General features: G+C 44.2%; 1 protein-coding gene across 1 annotated transcript in view; it reads right to left on the reverse strand.

Moving 5' to 3' along the window:
- N (neurogenic locus Notch protein) overlaps window positions 1-18996 on the reverse strand; it is a 47587-nt gene that overhangs the window by 13124 nt on the left and 15467 nt on the right. The window contains exons 3-6 of the mRNA XM_065489128.1: window positions 10443-10714; window positions 10154-10349; window positions 1292-1425; window positions 41-391 (exon numbers count right to left, since the gene is read on the reverse strand). Coding sequence (XP_065345200.1) covers window positions 41-391; window positions 1292-1425; window positions 10154-10349; window positions 10443-10714 — 953 coding nt within the window. The remainder of the gene's footprint in view (window positions 1-40; window positions 392-1291; window positions 1426-10153; window positions 10350-10442; window positions 10715-18996) is intronic.

Consider the following 18996-nt stretch of genomic DNA (forward strand, 5'->3'; position numbering starts at 1 on the left):
ACTAGAGCAAGAAACCCCTAAGTAAAAATCACACTCTTACCAGTCTTTCCAGGGGGACATTGGCAGTAGAAGGATCCAACCCTGTCGATGCAAGTGGCGCCATTGAAGCAACTGGCGGAGGCGCAATCGTCAATATTGATGGTGCAATCTTGTCCACCCCATCCGTTGACGCAAATGCACGAGTAGCCACCCTTGCTGTTTGAACAGGTGCCGCCGTTGTGGCACACGTTTTGCTTGCACTCGTCGACATCGCGTTCGCAGAGTTCGCCAGTAAAAGTCGGAGGACACTGACATGAGTAACGATTGACGTCGTCCACGCAGGTCGCACCGTTCTGGCACAAGTTGCGTGCACAATCGTCGATGTTGATCTCGCAGTTCTTGCCTCTGAAACCTAGAAAGAAATTATTGAGGTTTTTGTTTTACTTCTCTGTACAAGTAAATCGCTTTATGACCCGAGACCACCAAATCTTACTATCCACATCTCTTAGAGAGACACGATGCAGACGCTGCGATAAGGACAATCACTTTGAGCTAATAAAACGCGCCGAGGGCTATCCATTTACACGTCCAGCATCTGGTAATTACCATTAGAAGGGCACTCGAGCGGCAGCATGCCTATGCCTGTTTGCACTAATTTCAAAGCATAAAGCGCCGGCTGAGTGAGTTTGGGTGCTTCAAATGTCCGCTTGCGTGGGAAAATTCTCATGATCACAAAAGCCGGCGTACGCACTCAAGATCACCGCGTCTTAATGCAGGTTCACCTTAATCGCCGGCACGCAGACAATGAGATATTAGCTGGGCTGGCAAATTTGGAGCGGCTGGCGAGCTCTCCTCGCCGGACCGAATGAAAAATTGGCGCCGATTAGCGGCAGGTGTTAATTAGGCTGTTTAGGCGGTTCGGTCGTCTGCAAGCGTGGGCGACGGCGAGCTTTGCGAACCGTGCGGGGGTTGCGGCGACGTCTTTAGGGAAGTGGGTTATTACACGCCTCGTGGTTTAAGAAAATGAAGAAACACATGACGCGAAGACGATTATCGGTCCGCGGGTGTTACGCTTCAGGGGAGAGAATGGAGTATCGTTATAAATTTAAATGAGCAAAAACGACACCAAACGCAAGGGTGCAGAAAATAATTAGCTCTCTTTTTGTGGAATGGCATTAGCTTCTTTCGCATTTTTTAGATCAGGGAGAAGTGATAAAAGGCGGTTTGCAGTTCTGATCAATGTGTAATTATGCGAATTGGTGGCCTTGGAGCAGGTTTTGACAGAGGTAAAAAAAGTGGAATCCAAACTTACCAACTAGACAATCGCATTCGTATTTGAAGTCAGCCAATGCGCGGCAGGATCCTTCATTCTGGCAGGGAGATGGCTCGCAAGGTTTGAAGGCCATGTCACAGTTCTGGCCAGTCCAGCCTGGGTCACAAATGCACCTGGAACAAACAAGAAGAGGCAATTAGGAAATTATGTGGCTGTAAATTTTAATAAAAGGAGAAGATACAGAAGTAGAGATGGATCTTGCATGAGTCGTATAACCTGTTGGATGAACTTTTAGCCTTTTTAATGGGTAAAATTCAAACTTGGCTAAACACCAAACCGTCGTAGGCGAATAATATGTTTTATTGAAAAGGAAAATCAACGACGATATGGTCCAGAGGAAAGCTTATCTTCAAATGGCACGTTAGTATTATATTCAGTTTAGCGTTGCTTTGTCTCGCGACCAGCCACGCATAAATTTCTTTTAACCTTCAGACGACAGCATCTTCAATTGTCCAATTGCGCAAACGTGGCAGCCGCGCCGGGTGGAAGAAATGAATCATAATTCTCGGCCACGCGATAATAACGCGAAATAGCCACATTAAGCAGCCACACGTTTTTATTATTTTACAGCCGCCACTGGAGAGGATGTGTGCGTGTGCAAACGCGACAATTACGCATGCAGCGGCCGTCGAGAGTATGCAACACGCTGGGCTCGACCGGTCGGCTGATGGGCCGCCAGCAGCCTCCACTGGAAAGGCAACGTCCCGCCGCCCAACCAACCAGCGAAATTTATTTTTTACTCGTGATTTGTATTCCTGTTTTGTAGCCGCGCGCACAAGTTTACAGTGTATGTGTGTTTTTACTGACGTCACGTCGCGTTCGCTCGAAAAACAACGAGAATAAAGAGCGGTAGCGACGGCAGATTTATTCGCTCGGATTCAATTATGGACGCGCGGGGTCAAGTCAGCCGCTGCTGCACTTTCGAGCTGCGAGAAAAAAGTTCAATCAGAGCGAGCTGACGACCGGCGTGCGCGTGGAATTTTAAAATAATGGAGCATTGTAGTCGCGCGAGGGGACTCGGGACTCTAGCACTACTCGTCGGCGTAGATTAATGTCAGATCCAATTGCGTTAATGAGCTCTAATGCGCCGAAGGCCTTCCACACACATACACTCAAATTAGTATGGACACGCACGAGTTTCATGCAACGTATAATTTCGATGGAAATGATGGAAAAGTATGCTTTGATAATGAGAGGTTTACGCGAGACGGAAAAATCAGAGCAAGCATTCCTATGTACAAATTTGGTCTTTTTTACTTGAGCATAATAAATAAATGAGCCTAATGAGAACTGTAACTAATGAGCTTCGATTTGTTTGTACACAAAAAATAAATACTCATGAAGATTAGCGTCTGCGGCACAATTATAAATAATGAGTTTGCTGTTGACGAGAAAGAGCAGCCGGCGTTAATTTTTAAGGAAGACGAACACGTTAATTAAAAACGAATTCGGTGACGTCAGATACATTGGATGCGCCTAAATAAATCCAGATTGTCAGCATCTGTCTGTGTGCGGCGGAGTCCTGAGCAGGAAAAAGTGGTGGTAGCGTTTTTGCACCGTTTCGTGATGAAAAAGCAACAGGAGAAACAAACCCCCTGGCATGTTTCCTCCGAAAAGAAGAAACGAGCGCGCGCTCTAGATAGATTCCCACGCGAGTCACTTTTGTGAAGTGAGCGCAAGCAAAGCAATTTTGTACGGTTCTTGGTGCAAATAATAATAAAGAATGTTAGCTCAGGAAGATGACACTCGAAATTTCGGCAGTACTGGATTAGTAAAGCATCGTAATCACCAATAATTTATCGGTCCAAACAGACCGGTCCGGTTTTTCAGCGGGTATTCTTACCCTAATCTGCACGGCAATCGGCGAGAATAGCGCGAACAGTCGATGCTGAAATTTATTGCCGCAAGTTTTTGCGTGTTTCGCTACTTGCTTGCATTGCGATCCAGATAGTGAGTCAGTCGGTTGGTTTAAACATAACACAATCCGGTTTTTAATTAGTGCTGAATTTGGTCCAAAATTCGCAACTTTCACTGTTGTTGATTATCTGGAATTCAATTTAAATACTGGTGTTCAGCTCCTCGAAAAGTAGACACACACAGCTAGACGATTTTCAGTGAGCAATGGAGATTCGTTCCGCAAACAAAGCGGTTTAGACTTGAAAAGAGTCGAGCGCAATTATATGCACGCGGACGAGCAAAAAAGACATCCTTGGCTGGACAGTGAACGAGAAAAACGCGCGCCTTTTGTTGCGGCACCGAGCAAGTCGTGCGTCTGGAATCGCAAATTTGCCCTCACAAAGTTCGATGTAAAGCCATTATTTGACAGGAAAAAACATCGGTCCCTTAAAGACAAAAATATTCATCTTTTAGGAGGTATACCTATCATATTAAAAGGAGGCGTAAATGATCTTTTTAGTTTTAAAGACGGTAGACGGCGCATCTTTTTTCTTTTGATATTAAAAAATACTGCCGCTCGGAGAGGCTTTTATTGGGAGGATGACGCGCCGTTTTACTCTGCGTCGTGATGCTTTTGGATAAGCAGCACTGACGTAAGCTCATTTGCAATTTCTTCTTCTTCGTCTTCGCATATTGTTCGGCTGTTCGTGCCCAACGCAACATCTCCTCCACCCGCTGGAGTCTCGTTGGCTTAATTGCGTCCAGCTTAAAAGTCGCATATCATTATGCCTCATTATCCGAACAGGCGGACGCAATTAAGCGGAAAAATTATTTTAGCTACCGAGAATGTGCTTTTATCGAATCTTGATGTCCGCTGATGTACAGACGGTGGAGCACTTAAATAATTTTTATTTCTCCTCCAAGTGCGGGCCGCCCACTTGCTGCTTGGACGAATTTTTCAGCCCGTGCATTCGTTTGTGAGCAGCAATTTGAGGAGCTAGATAAGAGCGAGAAGAGTGACTGCTGCTGCTGCTGCTGGAAAACGAGTTTCGCGGTTTTTGTGCGTGCCGTGTAATAGGAGGTTTAATCTGGCAGCAGCCATCTCGCCTTCTGCCTCTGCTGCTGGGCGACAAAGTTTATAGCCGAAAGACTTTTGGCAAAATATTAATTTATCAAGCATAAAGCAGCAGCACTTTCAAGGTTTATTTAAATCGAGAGGAGTTAACGAACCTTTCAAACCGCCGAGCAGTGACTCTGCAAACTTTTCCTTTCAACGAAAGAAAGATAGGAAGGGTATATTGCTGCATTTGAAATGTTGCTAAAATTTCCTGCACAAATCGATATTATTCTATTCAACTGAACTACATTCGAAATCCCACCATCCACGGATCAAATTCACGGAGCCAATCGAGCGTGCGACGCGCTTAACCAGTCTTTAGCAAGAGGAAGAGCGTGCAAAACTTTAAAAATGTGCGCCGAATGCGAGTCAGCAAAAACAATGACCAATTACGTGTCCGCGGATATCTTGCCGAGCAGCAATTTGAATAAAATGCTCGGTCGTTTGACGGAAAAACGGAGCTCCACGGCGAGATGGAAACAATTTTTCGGGTCGTGGGTTATTACTGCGGCACGATTCGGCCGTCCGACCAATAAACGGCCCGAGGACACAAATAATAATCTAAGAAAAGTGATGCTGGCTGAGAACGCTGCGCTGCAATCACACGGCAGAGAGTAATTCCACCCATGATGCACACCAGTGATAATTTTCCCTTCTTGAGTGTCTTTCGCCAACACGGACATTCCTACAAGAATGTCTTGGTCTTAATAGCCGAGACGAAAAACTCCAGTGGCCAATTACCAGTTTTAATTAAAACAAGCGATTCGGTTATAATAATTATGTCAATAAACTCAAGACCGCTTTCCGAAAAAGAGCATGTTTTGCATCTGAGCAGAAACAAACTCCCCTTTTTACTTATTCATGTGCTCGTTTTAATTAAAATTAATAGTCATTATCCAGCGATTTATTTTCTCGTCCATTGTGAGAGAGAAACTGATCCGTCGCCGTGCAGCCTCACTCACTCCGCTAACGTTTAAGTAGGCTATGCCGGCAATAATAAAAACATGCAAGCGCGCTCGCGTTAATATTTTTCAACTGTCGAGCCGAGGCCCCACCTTCGCAGCTCCGCAATAATATGCAAACGGTCTTTCACTTACTTGGCCGCATGCAGGGAATATAATATGTGCCTCAGAGGTCACTCACTCTGCCCCGTTTGATTCAATTACCTTCTATTTCCATACCACGCTCGCCCGCCAAGCTTTTATTTTGGAAAGTTGAATGCACGCCCCGACCAGCAGCACCTTAACGTGCACCTGGATTACCGTGGAAACGACGGAAAAAGAGGCATGCGGTGCGCGCAATCAGTCAATTTGCTCGAGCACTTCCTGCTAATTAGTGGATCAGTTGTTGATTATGCAAACCAACTCGCGGTTTTGTCGGAAAACCATTGACTGAGGAACTAACCTGAGTGAGTGCGAAACGTGAGCTCGCAGGGATGCTTTTATCCAGAGCATTACAATTGATCTTTGTTTAGCACAAAAGAAAATTAAACTCAAGAACGGACATAAAAAATAATAGGATTTAGGAACGACGGGCACTCGTTTAAAGAGTTATAAGTTTATACCAAATGATTCCTCCAAGTTAACTGTTCTTCCCAAATTGTGATTTTCAACGGCGCTGTTAATATGTATTTGACTAATAAAAAAAGCATTTTTCTATTTCCGGAATTCGATGAAAACTCTCTTCCTGTTCGGTAAGCAACCCACCCATCCGAACAGCCCTCCAAAGGCCGTTGAATGCCGAAATCAAGTCCGCCCATCCCGTCCCGCGCGACTGCAAGGCACTGACGTAAATTGTACTGATGTAGGTCGTCGGTCGAAGCCCATCTATAACCATCAGCCAGCCGGTCGGTTGGATGCTGCTCTGTGCTCTGGTCATATGGAGCAGCAACTCTCTCCTTTCCACGGGCGATTTGTTCTGTGTGTGTGTGTGAAAGACAAGCAAGCGCGCGTACATTGGCCAGGACAGGCGAATTTTCTCTTAAGGCGAAGGTGTATTGAGTTTAACCAATGCACAATTTACTCTCTCTCTCTCTCTCTCTCTCTCTCTCTCTCTCTCTCTCTCTCTCTCTCTCTCTCTCTCTCTCCGCCAGAACGCCGACTCATCCTTAATTAATCAACACGAGTAGTCACCCGGCGGCCGTTTTGCATGTGTAATAATAAATGGCAGCAACGTGAGCGCAACTAATTCGATTTTTATTGGCCAATAATTATATACGGAGACGCAAATTGCTGGCGCTTTATCATAATTTACGAGTGCTACACATAAAACTCGGTTGGTTCATAGCCGCAATGTCCGAATCAGGATGTGTAATTATACCCTCAAAAAGGTGCGCTTGCACAACAAAGAGACGGATTCTGGAGAGGTTCTAAACGCACCGACGACTCGCGGGGGATCGTAAAAATATAAACTCCAACGCTGGACGAGGCAGACAAATGGCCCATCGTAGTGGTGTTTCTGTTGTGTGCAAGCAATAAAAAAATAACGCCAGTGCCATAAACACATGGAGTACGCGCGTGGGCGTACGTGCGGCCGGCGCAAAACATGAAAAATTATAAATTATGCAGGAGAGAGAGAGAGAGAGAGAGAGAGAGAGAGAGAGAGAGAGAGAGAGAGAGAGAGAGCAACGCCCAAGCACTTGAAATGATCAAAATTCGGCGAAATTTATTGCAGGCGAGGGGTTATTATTTACGGGAAATTTACGCTCTTCTGATTAAGCCGCAGATTAATGTCTGGCATGGGCGTTTTTACGTTGACAGCAATCAGTTAAGTTTCGGCCCAAGACGGAACAGAAAACGCAGCAGCGAAATAACAAATTCTGACTGCAGATTCGATCGATGAAAAATTAGAAAGGAATGCAGAGGTGGTTTTATTGTTTATTCATGCACTAAAATATCGCTCGCGACCGATCCCGCGAGCGCGTCGTGCCCGTAATTTTGCCACAACATTGCCGGCATATTTTCCCGCAATCATCGTCAGCTCCGATTGGAAAGCGCCACGGGGCTGGTGCTCGTCCGCTGAAGTGGTGAGAAAAGCACCGGCGTGACGTCACAATCACGATCCTCGGCACCACGCCTCTTTCGAGCCTGCGAGGGGTCACGTGCATAGGTCACGACTGGGGCCAGACGTGGGAGTCGGCCGGTCGAGCGAGCGAGAGCCTCGTACGCCGCCAGGCTCGCGGCTCATTTGCATTTATCGCCCGCGAAGCAAAGGTCAGCTTATTCCCTCTCGACGCTTGCGTCCAGGATCAACCCGTGAATACTAAATGGACTTCAATTTCAATTCGCTCGCAAATAAGCATAATGAATGAGTTCCGTTCAAGCTACAAAATAAAAAACGAAGCAAAAAATTACAACCATTAATTTACCAATATAAAAATCCTCCATTTAGATATCAACTCTAAAAACGATAAGCAGCGGAAGGATTGACAACTATGATTATAAGCAAAAAAAATCTGGAAGAAAATCATCTGACAATGAGGAAACTTCGAAACGAGAACACTGCAACCCAGGGAAAAAGCGGAAATAAAATTAACCCAAGACAGCGTACGAAAGACTGGAAACCAAATACACGACAAAGGACAGCCCACGCAACAACAGTAGGGTTGGAAATTTTCCATTAAGAAAACACATGTGCCGGAAATTGGAAATCAGAACAAGCAAACCATATATAGGGGACTGAGAGAGAAGGAGCCGCATGAGCTTCAAGCTGACTGCTCAATTTTTCAATTAGTAACCCTATGATTCGCAGGTATTGCTAATGTGCAATAAATGTATGGATAGTTATGAATAACCAATAATTATAGCACATATTCCATTCTAGCTCAATAATGAGAGTTGTAACCAGCAGCCGAAATGTTATTAGAGTAGGTATTTCCATAGAAATAAAAGTAAATTAAATAACTCGCTATTCGCATCTCTTTGACACCGACAGAATGAAATTTTATTTTAAATTGTCAATATAGCTTAAATATTCTTATTTTTGGTACTAACTGTAATGAATAACAGGCCACGAAGAAGTAACAAACAAATTGAGGATGAATATTACTCTTTGAAAAATTACTCTCGTGCAGGAGCCAATTGAAAAATAATGGAAATATTCATTGCGAACGGACCATCCTGTAGACGCAGTGTTAACCCTTTTGTCTGCAGTAGCAGCTTCAAATTGAGCCCAATCTCAAACCGCAGTTGATGCAACCTCGCAGGTTAATTAGCCGGTTTGAAACTCGAGAGGCTGGAACAGCAATGACATGCTCGGCCGTCTCTCTCGGCTGGAAATTCGTATTATTATGACGGCTGCTGTCTCGTATACTGCTTCACGCAGTTAATGCAAGTGGCCCGACACAGCAGCACATTAAATTAGAGCTTTCAAAACAGTAATAATAATCTCCTGGCGGATTCCGACGGACGGACACGAAAGTAAAAAGTGGCGGGATGACGCTGACTGGAGTAAATAATGGAGCTCTCATTTATTCCCGAGCTGAAAATTGCGCGCGGCCGGTATGAAGGGGTTCTTTACTCAAAATCGTGCAATACCCGAGGCGAATTCGCTTTGCAATTAGTTTCTTTGTTGAAGAGCGACGTACGACGAAAGCAGCTTATTTTACATTATGATTTACCGCTGTTCTCCAGTTGAAGAATGAATCCATGCAAGTCGATTGGAGGACATCAGGTTATTGGTGAAAAAAATCCTGCTTTCCAGCCAGGCCTTACAAGGCATCGCACGCAACGACCTCTTCGCGAATATTTACAACAAGCAGGCGACTTTGTCTACTCGCTGTCAGAGGTCAAATATCGCACCAGATAAATATTGTGAACCTGAGAATTTTGAACTTTTCCGGAACCAAAAGCCAATTATTGCAATGATGAATTGATCCAAAGCAAGTAAATCGACTTGGAACTATTGCAATTCCAATATGAAGGCCCCACCTCAACTTTTTTAAGTACAGATTTGAAAGGGCGTAAAACAAATCCATCTCTTCTTCCTCTCTGGCGGCGATTTATATTTTTACATCTGCTCTGTGCCCGCGGCGTTTTTTTACAAAAAGGTTGGCCAGGCACTGAGAAAAATTATAGCTGGCAATATTAGAATCACCGGAGGCGGTTTCATGCGCATGGTCCAAGCTTTTTGAGCGCGCACAGCCAAAATGGTGCGCTTGGTCGTATGTTATTATAAATAAATGCGCTGTCTGAAACTTTGCTAGCAGAGCTGTGAGCTTTATAAAAGCAGCTCCTCCCTTTCTCCACCTTTCTCTTGCTCAGCCGGCGAGCGAAACGAACTATTGCAAGCAATTTATTAGCGACGAGATTGAAGTTTCTACTGAGAGTCGGCAGACAAATATTAATTTCACCTATCGACCTGCCTCAGAAAAAAGCCGGATGCCACCCTCCAAGAGCGACGCGCGCCTGTGGGCGAAAACGCGAGCACGTTGGAATTCCTGAAATTTGGTGAGAACGAAGCACGCTCACGTTAGCAGCAATTACACAGGCAATCGTAAAAAGTGGAAGCTGCGTAGCGTAATTTGGACGGTCGAAAGGTCGGGTCGGTGGCCCTGGAGGTGTCTCGATCTCGTGATGGGAACTCGCGCGCGTCCCAAGAGCAAACAACTGCCGATTGACAGGCCCTAGAGAAGTGAGACCGATCCATTTTCCCATCACCGCTGATTTGGAGCGCCTGCTATTTTGGCCCGCGAGTTAGTTATGATTAAAGGTCGTCAAACAGCGAGCAACAGCGTCGCCACTAGCCACTTCTTTGTTTGCACGTTCAGATGAAATTGTCAAATTAGATAGCATGGAAAAGTACAGTCTAGAATAGCCAGCGAAACTTACTTGTATGACCCAGGTGTGTTAAAGCAGAGTCCATTTTTGCAAGGTTCCTTTTTGCACTCTTCAATATCCATTTCGCAAGTTTCTCCACTGTAGCCAGGCGGACAGGTGCAGCGAAAACTATCACGCAGAGAAGTGCAGGTCGCTCCATTCTTACATGGGGTCTTCGCGCAGTGGTCCTTCAGCTGACAAAGTTGACCTGAAAATAGATTACAGAAAATTCTCTTATTCATTTATTCCTGTAAAATATTTTGTCATTTCTAGGCATTACACTAAATGACACAAAACATACCTGTGTATCCCTGAGCACATTTGCAGGTGTATCTATCCAACGATTTGAGCACGCACTGGCCATTGTTATGACAAGGGGACTTGTCACACACATTGCTCACCGCGATTTCACACAGGGAAGCTGTGAAGCCGATGGGACACTCGCACCTCCAGGACGGAATGAAACCCCTGGGCTCTGTCACGACGCAGCTGCCACCGTTTTGGCATTGCGGCGGGTGTTTGGCACAAGGATTGGCATGCTGGCAGAAGTCGCCCACGTAGTCCCTTGTGCAACTGAAACATTGAAAAGACAAATTAGTAACAAAATCCTAATTGCAGCCATTCGAATCTCTGAATAAAATGCTTAATTAGGGGATCAGAAAAATATTATTTAGCTCTCTATATTTATCTTATTATCCGAAAATTGCTCTCATTTGCTGCGATAAAACTTTCGCTCTCATCAATCAATGCAGTGAGGGCTTTATATAACGCAAACAACCAAATGCCTACCACCGTAGATCAAAGGTGTGCATCAAATTATAGAGTACTGAAATCAGCGGCCGTGTGTTCAAAATTCATCAGCACGTCATTAGGCAAAGTAAATATCATTAAAGCGTTGATCATATTATGCGCACAATTTGCATGACTACCTTTTGTTAGATCTCCTCTGCTGGACGTACTACAAGTTGTTACAGCGCGTTGCGACGCGGAGCCCATATTAATTATATTTTAGCATTGGAAACCATGCTTCCTCCATCGCTCTCTCGAAAATAATATACGAGCATACGCGCGTATAAATACATGAGAGAACGAGTTAATTAAATATTCAGGTAGCAAACACACACGCTGGATGTAACATGGCTCTGCGTGCGCGCCGCTCGAAATAACAAATGCACGGATTTCGTTCTTTTTCGTCCTAGGATCTCGTTTTAATGGCCGGTCGGTGGAACAAAAGCAGAACAGAGGCGCTCATTTTCATTCAAATGGAATTTTAACCGCGGTCGCGGTAATTTATTGCGCTGTTCAGCCGCGGATTTTTTGCAGCGCCGCTCGAAAAATGCAGTTTCCTAAACACAATGGCTGGAAATATGTTGCTACGTGACCATTGGTTGCAGTGTTCTTTTTTCAGCTGCTCGTGAGTGTAGTTTCTCGCATTGAAATATTATTGTTTGGACCTTAATTAAAAACGCAGGCTGCATGTTAAAAATTCAATTGACTGAGTCGAAGGAATCCACAGAGTTGCTTGAAATTAGCGCCAAAAGGTCACTCAAAGCTGCATCTCGTTATAACTCCTGCAAATTACCCCTAGTTGTTGCAGCAGCTGCTGCTTCCAGATTTATTAAGCGATGATTGCAGTACACCGACTTACGCGATTCTAAATCCGACTTTAAGTCTCGCCGGCATGATTTGTGAGAAGAAAATGCAAGGCGGGCGTTGTTGATACAGGTCGGGTGTGAGAATGCGCAAATTGGCCGACTGACTGCTGGTGTAACGAGCATGAAAGCATGGCAAGAGCAAAAAAGCACGAAATTAATTTCCAATAGGCTGGTTGTATTGCTAAGTAAAAATCGGCGCGAAGGGAAAGTAAAATTGCAGAGCAATAGGTCATAAGAAGCTGCCGTTTTTAACAGCAACTAGCAATCTTTTGCATCTTGACACGGGCAGTGAAATTTTGCCAATAACTAGCCCCTTATCGAGGCAATCAATGAAGAAGACATTTATAATTAATAATTTTGGCGAGCGGCGGCGCGGTCGTGTGTGCCTAATTTGTTGAATGGGCTGCTTTAATGAAATATCCGTGCAAAAGATTGATGGCTCCTTCAAGTAGCGAGTTGAATTGTTGACCAACTTTTTGGACCAAAATGCACGCTTTCTGGTTTTTCCACGTTCAAGCTCTACAAAGAGTAAGGAAAGTAGATAGATACTATCCTTAGCAAAGAGGTAGTTTCACTAAAGCATCGGATTCCCAGCAGCTACCTTTCTGCACAGCTTTCAAAAAACTAATTGAAAGATTACAAAGCCATCCTTTAAAGAATTTAAATCAGAGCTAGGACACTTCATCTGTTTTTAAATGACATCATTGTTCACTGGCCGAAAATCCACCAACATCATAATGGAGTATGTAACATTTAGTGGCAGTACTGCATAGGAGGATCGCGAACGAGCGGACGTCGCCAATCTTTCTTCATTGACTCAAATCGTCAGCTCAGCTATTATGACTGCGGCTGCTGATGCTGCGGGGCCTCTCTAATAAAAATGTCATGTCGCCGACGGAGACGACCACGTGGCCCCTCGAGCGCAGCAGCCAGTGATCAGCGGCGGACGGGACGGACGCGCCGACACAAACACACGCTTGCTGCTTTGTTGTATTACGTCATCCCAAATGAATTCATTTATCAACAGCAGCCACTTGTGCCTAGGCACAAGAAGAAGGACGGCGAGCAGTTTTTGCAAACTCAAACACTTGTGGCGCACCATTTGTCTCTTGAGCTGATCAAAGGGCAGCACTTTTCTGGATGAGTTGCTTTAAACCGATTTAGTTGATATGAGGAAAAGGAATGCGTAAATTCATTTTGTGCCATGGCATGAGGAAGATTGTGTTTAGAGAGGAATGTTTGACTGAAACGATGACAAACCTTAAGAGTTGCAGGTGTCAGTGAACTCTTAAAAAATAAGAGAAGCCATTTTCTTCGATTTTAATTTTAAAAAAATGGTTTCCTTCATAGCGCCTGCTGACAGCCGATTTTTTATTTTCAATGTATTCATTATCAGCGGGCGTAAGCGTTTCGATTCTAAGCTATTCATCATCAAAGCAAAATCGTGCCGCTTTGTCTTTAATTAACAAAATCAAGTCCAACGCAAGATAAACATTTCATAAAGTTAAAGTTTAAGGTTAAGCCTGCATTCATGCAAATGAGCGAATTGCCACTTCCTCCGCAGAATTAATAAAAAAACCGAGTAATATTAAAGAGAGTGAAAAAGACGCGGCCGAAGCGATTGTTATCGTCCAATTAAAAGCGCGGGCCACTCGCTCGTCGGGCCACGCGCGTTTCCGAACCGACAAATATTGTGACAAAGGCAGCCGAGGGGTTAATGAATTTGTATTATAAGACGGAGGAGACAAGAAGTGTGTGTGCTTAGTACGAAGGAGGCCCGTCACACGCCGCTACAGTCGCGTGCTTCGAGACCGTGGGAACGCGGCTCGAGCGGAGGCTGCGAGCGCGCTGCAATGCTATACATGTGGAGCGAAAGAGATCAGCCCTGTACGCAGCGAGCGTGTGTGTGCTGTGCGTCTCCTGCTATCTCGTCTTTCTCGTCGTAAACATTGTCTCCAGCTTGAATGGCGGATAAAACACACCCCCTCTAAACGAGAGATAGACAGGAAATCCGAGAACTGGATGTTCCATTTTCAGTCCCCAAAAAGATTATCATCTTTTTCATGCAAAAGCAGCGGCTCTATTATGATTTGTCGGTTCGCCTCGCTTTATCCACGATTCGAGTATCGGGCTCCAGGGCAAGTTGATTATCTTTCATCTTGTCCAATTTTATTGCTTGTTGAAGACAAAAAGTACCGAGATGGATTGGGAGAGCGTGAAATGTAAATGTCAGGAAAACACTGTTTACAGAGTATCTATCTGGATTGATCTCAAATTGGAAGCACAAAAGAAGATTTGACTCATGAACTTGATCGGACGATTGAAAAGTTCAACTAAGTTGCCTCCAAACTGCAGCGTAATGCTTTGTTTTGATTTTCGCTGCCCAGCTCGAAGAACATCTGGAACGGCTTGTTCTTCTCGAGGTGCAGAGAGGCGTGAATGCAAATTTGCTTCAAGGAAAACACAAACTGCAGAGCCACTTTTGGCGTGTTCGAGGGAGGCACCGCAGAGGCAGCTGATTTGATTGCAGCATAGCTTCACTCTCGCTTAATTTATGCGTCGAATAAGAAACGAATGTGCTCTACACACTCGCATAATAGCCGCCATTTATTTTGTTTAAAGGGGTATGCATTATCGTTGCAAAACAGGTTTTCAAGGGGGGCGAGTTGCAGGCAGCCGAGGAGAAACGCTGCTTAGATGAAAGAAATTTGAGGTTCGTTTAAATCCCGACACCACCACCGCCGCCGCCCTGTTCGAATAATTTCTAGTCGATGCAGAGGAAACGCGCAATAAAACTGGATCCGCATGGGAGTTGAGAAAATTGTGCTCTCCCAGAGCTGCGTTGCGAAACAGACACCTGGATGGTGGCAAAAAGAAGTGTATTCGGGTTTGCAAGCAGTGGAATCACCCTTGGACTGCGTGAAAATTTCGTTTTTTTTAAAGTCAATCCATCACAGCTTATTCCTCGTTTGTATAATTTGATAACACCTCAAACAATACACAGGTTACAGATATTTCAATAAAGTTTATTTTCGCACCATGTCTTAGAAGTCATGCCCAAAGGTAATCATCAAACTGTCAGGAAAACAACTAAACTTCGCAGACAGGAGGAGGATTTCTAAAAAGCAGTCCATTAATTGCCTTTCCTTGATGCTGAGAGAGAGAGACACACAACAGCAAACACAGCTATTCACCTCGCTTGCAGTGTTGATTATTTTCTCCGTTTCTCATTGTTCGTTTATCGCGCGGATTGCGGAGAACATACGTGCGGTTGGCTCACTTTTAATTAAAGAATCCATCAGCTCGGCAGCTAGGTGTTGTTATTGCAGTTAATCAGCGGCGGGACAATGTAGCACGTCTCCTCGCAGTCATGATTCGCGCCCGGCCGGCGAATAATAAGATTATAAGAAGCAGTCTAATGGCCGCCCGGACACTTTGGCTTGTTAAAAAGCGCGCTGACAACGCTTTTAATGAGTGTCTACAGCGAACATGCCACCTACATGCACACACGGGCAGGCGGTGCTGCTGCCAACAATTGATGCATTATTACTGGGGGCAAAAAGGCGAGCAACAAACACGGGTAAAACGAGTGCAGTAGCCGAGGTGTTTCATGATTCGCACTGATTATGACTCGATTTATTATCACCACCGGTAGCGGCCACGGCGTAATTGGTAATTATGCCCACAGTTCAGCTCCTTTGTTTCGCTGATCAAAATTTGCGTAATCGTAAAATTCTGTTTTGCGAATTCAACCATTTTATTGTCAATTTGCGGCGCTGTTTATTAAATAGCGGCAAATTGGCCTCTCTCGTCTGTTTCTCTGCCAATTTCAGCTCGCATTATTTTCGCAAAATATTATTACGTTGCTCGGCCAGCGGGTAATGTCTCCGCCGCGAGTGTTCTTTGAAAACGCACCATCTGCGAAACTTGTTAGCTAGGATTGCTTGCTCGCATGCTTATTTAAGTGGAAAAACAGCACGTAGCGAGCGTTTCAGCTCATTTTTTATTCCGCCACCACATGTGTGTGTATATTTTTCACTTGGCTCAAGTCATTTTGCCTCTGGGTCGACGCATTGAATTATTCATTCGAAATTCAAACGTCGGTATGTGGTTTTTATTCACCGCGTCGACGCATCGCACCTCTCTAATAAAAAATCGTACGATTCTGCTCGTTCCCGCGCGAGCATAGCATAGCATAATCGTTTGAAACATACCACTATTACTGACTTATTCGGACAGCGACTTTGTATCAACTTCACTTTGAATTGATATACAGATCTAAGGCAGTTCAAGGTCGCTTCTTGGTCAGTCAGAAAGAAATAAATGATGCGGCAGCATCATTATTTATATCATTTATATTTTCCATTTCCAATGTGGTTACACGCGCATGTCTGTGACTTACAAGGAGTGGCTGATCTCTATTCTGAGGTTATTCTCATAGAAGGAGAGTTAGCTATAACATATTCAACTCGAAACATGATTGAATTATTAATTAAGCAATTAAAAAGGTTCAAAGCTCGTTTAAGTCACCACCACTTGGTGTTTGGGCAACACGTTTTTGCTTCTAACATTTTTCGTCTCATTCGCCCGGCACAAAATTGTGCCCAAACCAGTTTGCCAGACGAAAAGAGCAACAGCGCTTTCAAAGACTGGAGGAATTACAAGAGAATAACGTAATGATTCATCAATCACGCTATGCGAGTCGGGTTTTCAATGAGCCGGCGAGAAAAACGCGCATACGAACTTTTTACCTTAAAAGACAAATAAATGTTATCTCGGCCGGGACTAATTTTCTCACATTTCTCGCTTAGAACGAATCCCTGCAGCTACATGGTTTTTTGCCTTGGACCATAAAACACTGACTGAGAATTCAATAATGCGGAAGGCGGGATTCGCTTTGGCCATATGTTTTCAAGGGTGAGTAAAAAAAACAACCCTTCTCAGCGTTCAAGTGGCACTCCAAGAAGCGAAGAGACGCTTGGTGGCTTTTCTTATAAATAATCAGTCTTTCAAAGCTCGCCTGGTGTGCGGCTGTGTTTTCTCAAATTTCTCGACCCTCTCAACTGGAGCAGCAGCCTCTACTCGGCAAACGACTCTTGAAAGAGAATTATTATCTTCCCGCCACTCGCAACTTTCTAACCACACAGCTAGCATTGCGACAATAATTTTTTAACTGAAAGTAAAATTTTATTGCCCGACATTATTTGGATCACCACCGTAGAATTTATGAAGCAAACCGACTTCTGCTGACAGCAGCTCATTAGGCGCAGCGAATGTAAAAAAATGGTTCCGATCCGGCCGAGATTGAAGGATGACCGAAATCCGACACTGCTCAGTAAACACAGGCCTATCTAGTGGCCAAGCCAAAAAAGTGCTACAACAGACGCAGAGTTGGAAGGAGGCCTGTTCAGCAGATGAACTTTGAATAACAGGATTTTAGCGGGACCGGTCGATTAATTAGCTGGTCCAGTGTGAGATAAAACATTTCAGTACTGAGGGTAATTATTCTACGCAATGATCGAGCGGTTGTTTAATTGGCATCAGATTTTTATAAACTGGATTCTTTTTGAGGGCACAAAGAAGGAAATGGGTGTTTTTAAGGCGGTTGCTCACATGTGCCACACATGTTCTTTATGAGCTGGAATTTAGGGGACGCGTTTGCAACTCTATTTTTTTCCTTATATAGTAGAAGGAAACAACTCTTGCCAGGAAAATAAATAATACTGACTCCTTAATTTTTTGTCACGACAGCTGTGAAAACCAGTCGTCAGTTTTGCGCAACTGTCCGTTTTGAAAATATGAGCTATACATCACCACAGCTCAAAAACAAAGAGATTAGCCGAAAGGCAAAAAGGCGTATGTCCACACGAATCAAAGTTACGATACAATTTATCGGCTTGAGAGGAAATATTCGTGGCAAAAAAGCATCGGCTCTTTTGTTTCGTTTTGTTCCCCTCGAAGCGAAAAAGTTGCTGCGCTGGACTCGTTTGCCTTTGATTTTCTCATCGTTTAGCCGTCGAACTGAGTATCAATTTTGCTTGCATACGCACAAACTCAGCAATCAACACTCGATATACTGTGAAAAAAAAACTTATTGAAAGTAAAAATACGACCCTACCGCCCTACGAGCCCAATGGCAGCGCAAATGCGGTTTGCAGGTGATCTTGTGGTCTGTGTCCACCCGAGATGCTGTCGATCGGCGTCAAGAATAAAAAAAAACATATATATATAAGATTAACGACACCGGAGAAACGTGTGACATCCACCGTGACCAGGTTCACAACGGCCAAATTGCATTTGTGATGTTTAATCGATGATTTATAAATACAATACCATGGCAAAATAAGCAACGATTAGAATATTTAAATTTTTGAGTGGTAATGCCAGTCTAATTCGTTTTGGAACAAAAAAATGAGACTGATTGCTGCATAAATAAATCTTCCTTTAAGCGCTTGTTCGCGATGGAAATGACTTTACACATTTTCTGTCGCGGGAAGCAAATTAGCGACTTTTTCTTTACTACCACCGGTTGCAAATTGCTTGTTTTCGTTGGTAATTTCTTGTATTTAAACACTCTCGTTATTAATCCCGCGCGCTGAAAGTCGGATGCCTCGATAGCGAAAGAACCTGAAGTGACCTCTCCGCTGGTGCGAGCGGCGAATGCATAAAACACCTTGATTTATTTTGCCTGCGCCGCAGTCACAATCTTGGCGACTGCTACACAAGAAAGAAGAAGCGAAAATGCTGCCAGCATGGCGTCTGGAAACGAGTGAATTTATTATTTTCATACCTCTTGCGGGTAGCATTAGGGATATAATATTTAACCGCTCTTACGCTTATAAATTTTACTCTCATATAATGAGATTGAAGTAGTTTTTCAAATCATTAAAACCAGTTCGTGCCGCAAGCAGAAACGCCCTTATGATATTCTCTTTTGTGGCAACTCAATTAAACGAAGTCGACAACCATTTTCTCAAATTTCTTTTTTTTAAGCAGAGAAGACCCCGTGTCAAATCGAAAAAATTGCGTCCTACATCAGCCGCTTCAAATTATTCTCGGCGGCGTCTCCATTTACAAGGGACTAAATAATAGAAAGTGTGCAGCGAGTGGCGAGTGAAATTAAGGCGATTTACACGCGTTTCGGCACCCAGGAATAAATAATGGACAATTCGTGCATGCGCCGCCAGTTGATTGGGTACC

Source organism: Cloeon dipterum, chromosome 4, assembly GCF_949628265.1.
Source record: "Cloeon dipterum chromosome 4, ieCloDipt1.1, whole genome shotgun sequence".
In the NCBI taxonomy this organism is placed as follows: Eukaryota; Metazoa; Arthropoda; class Insecta; order Ephemeroptera; family Baetidae; genus Cloeon; species Cloeon dipterum.